Source organism: Chelonoidis abingdonii, chromosome 9, assembly GCF_003597395.2.
Source record: "Chelonoidis abingdonii isolate Lonesome George chromosome 9, CheloAbing_2.0, whole genome shotgun sequence".
Classification (NCBI taxonomy): Eukaryota; Metazoa; Chordata; order Testudines; family Testudinidae; genus Chelonoidis; species Chelonoidis abingdonii.
The window spans coordinates 68,650,117-68,659,732 of record NC_133777.1 but is presented as its reverse complement, the minus strand read 5'-3'; the positions used below and the strand labels follow the sequence as shown (position 1 = coordinate 68,659,732).

The window sequence follows — 9,616 nt, the reverse complement described above, 5'->3', positions numbered from 1 at the left end:
CTAGGTGACTAGATCCCCCTGGCATGCAGTCTGGGACTGTGGTGGCTGGTCAAAATACCTATGTTAACTTTAGCTCCACTGAAAACAGAAAAATTGTAATGAAACATCCACCTTGAGTTTATGCAAATACTATCGCACAGATCAGATCAAATCAAACAATAAAATCTCACCATCATTTTCACTATGTTACCAGGCTCTAATTTAATTATAAATTAATGAGGAGATTACGTGAAATCAGGAAAAGCTCAATACAGTTGTACATTGAAATAGAAAGAATAAGAAAGGGGAATGTTAAAAGGCTGAGAGTGTGCTAACCAGGGGTAGTCAATAAGCAGACTGCAGACCAAATCTAGACTGTCAGACACTTTTGAACGGACCCCAAAATCTTTTTATCATCATTTTTTTAATTATTGTTTTCTCTGGCGTCTGGATCTTGATGATACCTTGACCAAGAAATGTGGACCTTGACAAAAAATAATTGACTAACCTGTTGCTAACTATGCTCCTTTTCTGAGCCAGAGCCTGATCGCTGTGCCCCAATTGGGCAGGCAGGCTCTGCATCAGCTCCTCCCAGCTGGGCTCTGCAGGCAGCAGGTGAGTCCTGGGAGAGAGGGGAGCGGAGAGTGAGTGACAGGGGGAGGGAGGGAGGGAGGGACAGGAGCGGGGCCTCAGGGGCAGAGGCAGGGCTTCAGGGCAGGGGTGTGGCAAGGCTATTTGGTTTTCAGCAATTAGAAAGTTGGCAACCCTATGCCTTTCTGATGTTACTATTGAAAATACTGGAGGTGATGCTTCTAGGAATAACATCATCAAAAGCACAGCAGTCCCACAGTGCTGCAGATAGTTATGGTATTATAAAGATTCCTACAGCAACAGATATTTTCAAGTTTTCATGTCAATTCTTCTCTATACAAAGTGGTATTAAAAATGTCAGAATAAATAAGTTGGAATAATAATATTCCCAGTGAAATATTCTTCTTGACTATTAAAATCAAGAGTTTACAGTGCCCCAATATTCAAAGATGAAAAAGTAGAAAAATTACTGAAACAGGCTCAATCACAATTCTAAAAGATTTTATACACCATGCCACCAAAATGGTCTGTATAATAGTTATGCAGAAGGATATTCAAAAAAAGAGCTAGTTGGCAGCACAGAAAGGATACTGTAAAATAGGATTCCATGTATAGTATTTCATTATTAACATCCAGGATTACTCTCTGAACACCACTATTTCCTCCGCAGAGCAGGGAACAGCGGAAAGGCTGTATTCCACGTTTACATGCAATCCTGATTCTGGAACTGGTTCAGTGCTCAGTGCAATTTACAGCAGCCTCAGATGTGTTCTAATTCACAGCCATCTGCACTGGTGTCCAAGGAGCTGTTTTAGCAGCTGGGGTTGCTAGCGCACAGCAGTATTTTGGCTATCTCCTCCCCTCTACCCCCCAGACATGTTCCATATGCCAGGAGTTACAAGGTGTGAATGAGAGAAAGAGTGAGAATATATTATAGAGCTGCTCACAAGAGTTTTTTGGTACCGGAAGAGTCTCCTACCTATGTAGGGCAGTTTTACATCTGCATCACATCTCTAGAGCAGTGCCAGGCAGACTGTAGTGGGGCTGAAGATCTGGTCTAGAAACCAGCAAAATGAGAGAAATATTGCTGTTTTTGAAAAGTTAAAAATAGGGAAGGAACAGAATGGTAATGTAACACTGGTGACAGCCACGTAGCTTCTATGAAAATGATCTTAATAAACAATCTCTGTGTAATAAGGCAGATGAATAACTAAAGTAGAGTTTATTTCAGAAATATCAATGGAAGATAAATGTTAGCCATCTCTGGTTATTGGAGTAGCAGTAAAAATAACCTAGAGGAATGTCATGCCAATTGCAATAACAATCATTTGCAGCACTGCCTCCAAATAGCATGCATACTTAACCAAAGATAAAATAAAAGCAGCAAAACAGTGCTATGTGTTAACATTTAAAAACTTTAAATACAAAGAAAAAACATGAATAAGAAATTTTGGTAATAAGAAAAATATATGTCCCAAAATCTTTATTACACACTGTACAAAACAAAATATTGCACTTTAAAATCAGACAATAAATATATACAAAAGTATTTTACAAGTGTTTTCTTTTAATTTAAAAAACTACTTATGCAATCAAGACCCATTATTGATTAAAAAGGTAATGACCAGGAATATCCTCCCTTTGTAGTCAGCAAGGACACAACTGCCCACTTTGAACACTGTCTACACAGTAGTGCTAGTCTAATTTTCAGTGATGCAAACCCATGGTATAGGAATACTGTTTCTAAAATTGTTCTTACACCATGCCTACTAATCACAATTCAATGCAGTCTAGTAATCTACTAATGCAGGGTCCAATTCAAGATATGCATTCAGGCTTCCAATTTGTGCAACAGTTGGAAGCTGCAAAAGAAAAAAAAATGCCATCTTCAGCCCTGTGCAGACTTCTCTGGGGTAAAGCAAAATGTTTAGCTCTATCAGGCATATAATTTTCCGTCCAGAAAAAGATTTACTTAAGGATGTCATGGTCAGAATTTACTAACACACAAAAGACTTGAATGGATAATGGTCATGATGAAAAATCAACTTGAATGAAATTGATTTCAAGGCCGCCCAGAGCCGGGGGGGAAGTGGGGCAATTTGCCCCAGGCCTCGTGTCTCTCAGGGGCCCCACGAGCCCTGGCCCGGCAGCGATCCAGGTCTTCGGCAGCATTTTGGCAGCAGGGGGACCTTCAATCGCTCAGGTCTTCAGTGGCATTTCAGCGGCGGGGGGGCCCTCAGCGCTGCAAAGGACGCGGAGCAACTGAAGGCCCCCCCCACCGCCGAAATGACGCCGAAGACCCAGACCGCCGCTAGGTGAGTACAAGTGCTGCAGCTTCCCCGCTTTACCACAGGCCCCCTGAATCCTCTGGGCGGCCCTGATTGATTTCTTACACATTTATCTTCATATTTAACAACCCTTCCCTCTTACTTTTTTCCATGACTGGAAAATATAAAATACTTTTTGAAGGGAAAGGGTTGGACAGGCACATGTGGCTTTAGTTCCCCATTTGACTATGTGCAAGAGAACAGTGATCATTCACAGCTCTTATAAGGAAGTCTTGAGTCTAATTTAAAATCAGTAGAGAAGATTAATCATGCCTCAACTTTGATCATATTTCAGTGAGACTGGAGTACAAGAATAGGAGCAAAGGAAAACGACACCTCATTTATTCAAAAACAGATCCATTGCTGTTTTGAAAATCATAACAGCATCTACAATGCATATACATAAATACAGGAATGAAAAATGAAATATACTGCTGTGTATCCAGCCAACAGCTAATCGCAATAATACTGTCCTGGGAGATTGAACCTTATTCATAGTTTAAGCTCAAGCTGTTTATGAAAATGTATTCACTGCCAAAAACTTTATAGCTACAAGCCACCGCTTCTATAAATTTAAATATCTTGTTAAATTTGATAACACAATGAAAATAAAAAGTGACATCAGTTGCTGCAATCCAAAATTCTTCAAAGGATTTTGTGACTTGGACTTTCTTATCAGTAAAGGGAAGTAAGCATTACCTGGTCCTTTTTAGATAATGTGCTTTTTCCCCAATAAAATTGTACTATGATGACCTGTGAAGTTCTACAGATGATGTGCCATGATATTCTCCTCTTAATCCAGACATGAAAATGTTTAAAACATTAAAAGTTCCGTTGCAGTAAAGTGGCCAATGTACGCTTCCAGCAAAATTTCCTTTCAAGCATATCAATCTACAATGCTATTTTTCATCAGTCCCATGTATCCATTTAACTATTATGCCTACTGTCTTATTTACAAGTATATTCTTTGAACAGTCTAGATTTAATGAACCTGTTTTCTCATCTCTTCACTGCAGCCTCATGAACTTCCACAGAAGAATTACACTTCTTGACATGACTGACAACACCTTTGTTTGTAGAGGTCTATTAAGCATAACTTTAGATGTTTTACAAATGTACAGTAGTGAGTTGTATCCTTGCATTCGCCTTCTGAAAAATATATTTAAACATTAAAAGGCTTTATAATGAATAAGGGATTAATAGTAAAACTAATCATCATAGTTTCACACAAACAATGGTTTGATGGTAACAGTTACTATGCTAGCATTTCAACTCTAGCAACAGGGGTTCAAACGCTGTCACAAATAAAATGTCTGGTAGTCTCATCATATCCACTTATCTATTGTCCATTTCACAAAACTACCCCACAATTTGGTAAAATCAGCAATGTGCTCAGAGATTCATAAATGAGTTGTACTGGCACAGCTGTGTAGGAGAGACCTGTATATGATTAACCCATAACATGCGTGATTCTAACTGGTGCTTTTAATTCTTAAATATCAAAGTGACCCAGAACTGGAGAGAAGTATAGCAGGGCTAATGAAGTGTTTGTTGGAGAAAATAGCTTTACCTTTGATGTGCAATCAGATGCTTGCAAAATTATTAGGGTACAGTTTGGAGTTGCTCTCTAAGTATAACTACTACAAACTAAGACTATGCTCAGATATAAATAAATGTTTACGTACTGCCACAGGAAGTGACATTGCAATGTTGCCAGGTCACTGGTCTCTTCCTCCACCCACAGTACTGATCAGCCACAGGTTTATTATTCTTCCTGTGTACACAGTTTACTCGTCGTGACTGGAATCCACTTCCACAGTCTACACTGCAGGGCCTCCATGGACCTGTCCGCCAATACACATCACACATCTCTGAAGAACAGTTTCTTCTGGCAGCTGATCTGTGGAGAAAAAACACAATAGTTAAAGATTTCTGTGCTAGATGCTTCTTAGCACAGAGTTATTTGTTATATATCAGTCATCACAAAATGAGAAGAAATGTGTCCCAGTTTATTTTAACTACAGCTCCTTTACCTTGGAACAGAAGAAGCTCTTGGTGTTAATGCAAAATATTGACAAGAAAGTTTTTAGTTAAAATAAAACTCCATTTTAAAATAAATTCACCATTTAACATATTGAATGCTATAGATCAGTGTTTCCCAAACTTGGGATGCCGCTTGTGTAGGGAAAGCCCCTGGCGGGCTGGGCCGGTTTGTTTACCTTCCAGGTCCACAGGTTCAGCTGATTGCAGCTCCCACTGGCTGCAGATCGCCACTCCAGGCCAATGGGGGCTGCGGGAAGCAGTGCAGGACAAGGGATTTGCTGGCCGCAGCTTCCCGCAGCCCCCATTGGCCTGGAGCGGCAAACCGCAGCCAGTGGGAGCCGAATCGGCCGAACTTGTGGACTAGGCAGGTAAACAAATAGGCCTGGCCCACGAGGGGCTTTCCTTACACGAGTGGCGGCTTCAGTTTGAGAACCACTGCTATAGACGTTTATACATAAGCACTCTCTTCAATACAGAATAGCATCCTCCCACTGATACGAAAACTTCTCAAACATTTTTACCTTCTGGGGTGAAATCCTGGCCTGTTGAAGTAAGGGGGAGTTTTGACATTTACTTTATGGGGCAAAGATTTCAGCCCTAATGTTTAGTGAAAATGCCTTTAAAACGCTCACAATTTAGAAGGGCAAGGTGGGTGAGGTAATTTCTTTTACTGAATGAAGCTTGTCTCTCTCATCAACAGAAGTTGGTCCAATAAAAGATACTAGATATCACATCACCCACCTTGTCTCTCTAATATTCTGCGACCAACATGGCTACAATTACCCTACATACCACTTTTATGAGAGAAATATTCACAGATTCAGGTCTAATTAATCTGAAAACATGATAAAAAGTCAAATGTATATTGGCAGGTTACATTTTTTCCCATACTTTTCATTATCTGTTCACCTATTCACCTAGACCAGTGTTTCCCAAACTTGGGATGCTGCTTGTGTAGGGAAAGCTCCTGTCAGGCTGGGCCACTTTGTTTACCTGCTGCATCTGCAGGTCCGACCAATTGCAGCTCCCACTAGCCACGGTTCACTGCTCCAGGCCAATGGGGGCGGCGGGAAGCAGCGTGGGCTGAGGGACGTACTGGCCACTGCTTCCAGGGGCTTTCCCTACACAAGTGGCATCCCAAATTTGGGAAACACTGCCCTAGACATTTGATCCCATATGGGACAAACTTTTCCTCCAACAGGTCAATTTAAGTCATTCCTCATTATTGGGCAAATTGTCCTACCAATTTTTGAGGTTATGCCCACCCTATGTAGGCCCTGATTCTGTAAAACACTTAAGCACATGCCAAAAAATCCTACATACGGCAACACAATCTTCTGGAATGAAGATCTTGTTGTGATGTCAAAGCTGTAGTTTTCCTTTAACAGGGAGCTACTTAGAAGCTAAAAACAAAACAAAAGGATGCCTAGAAAGAACAGAGCTCTGGAGAACAGATCATCAGAGTCATACGCTCATCTTTATTCAATTTTATATTTCTTGGCCTAAATGTAAAATGGTGTATAGCTTTGGCATCACACACTTAAAGGAAGCATAGTGTATGCTTTCAAAGAAACACCTGCCTTATTTCAGTGCTCATAAAACATCACATTGATCCATATGCTGCATATTATGATGCCCAGAAGAACTTTGTAATTTTACAAAACTTAATCTTCAGCACCGTACTCTGAGATCAGTATTATCAATAGAGGACCAATTCAACAATGACAAGAAAACTATGGCAGGCCTTTACAAGAAAGTAGACCTATTTAATTTTAATTTTTTACTGGACCCAAACATACAGTAGGATATTAAAAAAAGTAAAAATATGTCATATACAATATATGTGTGTCACAGAGCAGAAAATACTCCATTTCTCTTGGCTTGTTTAGTCATTAAGTTGTTCTAAGTCAAAAACACACACTGTGGCCCATTTAGAAATCAAACAGTGAAAAGGCAAATGACTTTTCTGTTCTAGAGGAATGTAGGGCTTGGATTGTACTGTGGTGTTTGACAAGTACTTCCCTTACCCTCTCTTTCAGCAGGGGAGGAGTTTAATGCAAGGATAAGGGGGATTCAAAAATAATAAAGGGTGGTGTTTCATTTCTGACTTTTTTCAGCTTCCGTTACAACTAACAGTGATAATTAATTCAAGTGATGCCTAAAAAAACCCTCATATACAATCTGTAACCTAAAATTAAGCATCTTCATTCTATATTTTCTCTCATCTTTCTCTTTCCTGATCATCATCCTTAGATTTTTCTGGACCCTACTCCCGATCCTGGACTAACATTGTCCTTTGTGTGGTTAATGTTGTCTAGTGTGCTTTGAACATGGGAGTGGGACTCAAGACTCCATGGTTCTATTCCTGGATTTGCTACTAACATACTGAGCACTGGTCTACGCTGGGGGGATCGATCTAAGTTATGCAACTTCAGCTACCTGAATAACGTAGCTGAAGTCGACATACTTAGATCGACTTAACTTGGTGTCTTCACCAAAGTGAGTCAACTGCTGCCACTCCCCCGTCGATTCTGCCTGCGCCTCTCATGGCACTGGAGTACAGGAGTCGATGGGAGAGAGCTCGGAAGTCAATTTATTGCATCTAGAAATCGATCCCTGCTGGATCGATCGCTGCCCGCCGATCCAGAGGGTAGTGCAGATGTACCCTGAGTGACACTTAGGAAGTCAGTTAACTTCTCTAGGCCTGGAGTTTACTCAGTCTGTAACACTGGAATAATAATAATTACCTATTTCCTGGGGGATTGGCTTAATTCATGGTTTATAAAAGTGCACTGAAATATTGGAAGAAAGACACTTATAAAGTAAAAAGTATTATCTAAAGCAGGACAGTTGCTGTACTGCTTCAAACTGCGTACCTTTTTCTTTCAGCACAATAAGAGTCTGGAACGAGAGATCCATTGCGATGTTGACATATAATGTGATGGTGCTGTAAACCCACAGCATGGCCTACACAGTGACCAGAACACTAAAAATAAATTTAAACAAAAATCTTCTGTTAGCAAATATAATCTTTATGTATGTCCACATAAAATGTAAGTTACCTGCTTGTTTTGATATTAGTGCATGGTTCATTAAAATGTTTCTTTGTTATACTATAGTAAACAGAGCTAAGAAAATAATTCACAGTGAAAACATAACTTACCTAAGTATCCTTTTTTTTGTTTGTTTGTGACTTGTTCATGAAAAGCTTTTGAAATTATTACTTGAAATTATTTGCCAATAATTCTTGGTCTGTAGATTGTTCACAAGCAGTTTCTCATGAGTATTTGATATTTAAAATTCAAACTGTATTTGTTAATTTTGATTGGGCACATGGAACAGAATCTATTTCATGACTGGTTATATGTATCACTTAGAATCAGGCTTTGAGTATGAATATTTGCATGTACAAGTTCAAAATCTGCATTTTACAAATAGTTTCTAAAATTCACTTAAAATTAACCATTTCTTCAAGCAAGTTCTTCTGGTAAATACCTTTGTTAAAAGAGCTGCTGAAGATGAACATTAAAGGGAAATAATCATAGCTGAACTCAAATCCATTTTATTTGCATGAATATTCAGGGAAATATTTCTGAAATGTTTATTAAGGTCAAGTAGTAAACACCATACCAGTCCTCTTGAAAAAAACATAAATTCAAAAGCTCTTGCAATTTGTAACATGAAAGTAAAAAGCACAATTCCACTTGTTAAAATATTGTGTCATCTCCTGTTAAAGCACATCCACACACCTGCCTTTTCACAGATATGGCTTCGGTTCCAGTACAAGTGCAATAGAAGTACTGTACCAGTATTGGGGAGGGAGGGAGAGAAATATGGACTAGGTTGTAAAATGAAGTGATGCTAACGTTAGGCATTCAAAGCATATGTTTTGTTTTCTGTGCAGGACTCACTTATCAGATAAAACTTGCATATACCCACCCTATATCTCCACAGAATATCTTTTCTTTGATCAAATAAACTTACTAGACATAGCAAAATAAAGAAGCCAAGACTTGTAAAACATTGTCTGAAAGCTAACATTAATTACACCTTTCCGGCTCTTCCCATATGCCTGTGGACAGCACCTAGCACAACAGACCCTAATGCCAATTAAGGCCTTCTAGGTACAAAACAAATAATATTAACTACTGTAATATGAAGAAATATCTACAAAGATTTCCAACAGTAACAGAACTACCAAGCATGCAGGTTAGAACATTAATTTGAAGGTCGCAGTATGGATGACATAGCTGTATTTACAGTGAGTTTCCCATCAAGATTTTCAAAGGGTAGATTACCTGTCCCCACGACTGAATCATCCACTCTGTACATGAATGAACTGTGCACATTTTCTTTCCCAGTGGACTATCCTTGTTGACACAGGCATCTGGTGACAACATCAATGTAGTGCCATTTGCTTTTGCTTGTTGACAAGTTACTTGTCGTTGGCGAAATCCATTACCACAAGAAGCAGAGCACTCAGACCATGGACTAGTTACCCATCTGAGGATGTAAGATAAACAGATAGTAAATAGGAAAGTAATGCAAACACAATAGTATATCACAGCAAATTCTCTAAAAATAAAAACCACAGGAACTTACTATTGCAGCTGCAAGTTATAGACATTTGCCTAAAGTCAACTCCTTAACATAAGAAAAATATGAGCCAGTATTAT

General features: G+C 39.3%; 1 protein-coding gene across 3 annotated transcripts in view; it reads right to left on the bottom strand.

Moving 5' to 3' along the window:
• Nucleotides 1-2,850: 2,850 nt before the first annotated feature.
• The window catches only part of ADAMTSL3 (ADAMTS like 3), a 277,770-nt gene continuing 271,004 nt past the window's right edge, over nt 2,851-9,616 (bottom strand). For all 3 annotated transcript variants that reach the window (XM_032790644.2, XM_075069664.1, XM_075069665.1), the window contains 4 exons: nt 9,239-9,443; nt 7,817-7,926; nt 4,583-4,797; nt 2,851-4,046 (listed from right to left, as the gene is read on the bottom strand). In XM_032790644.2, the coding sequence (XP_032646535.1) occupies nt 3,937-4,046; nt 4,583-4,797; nt 7,817-7,926; nt 9,239-9,443 (640 nt within the window). In that variant the 3' untranslated portion in view covers nt 2,851-3,936. The remainder of the gene's footprint in view (nt 4,047-4,582; nt 4,798-7,816; nt 7,927-9,238; nt 9,444-9,616) is intronic.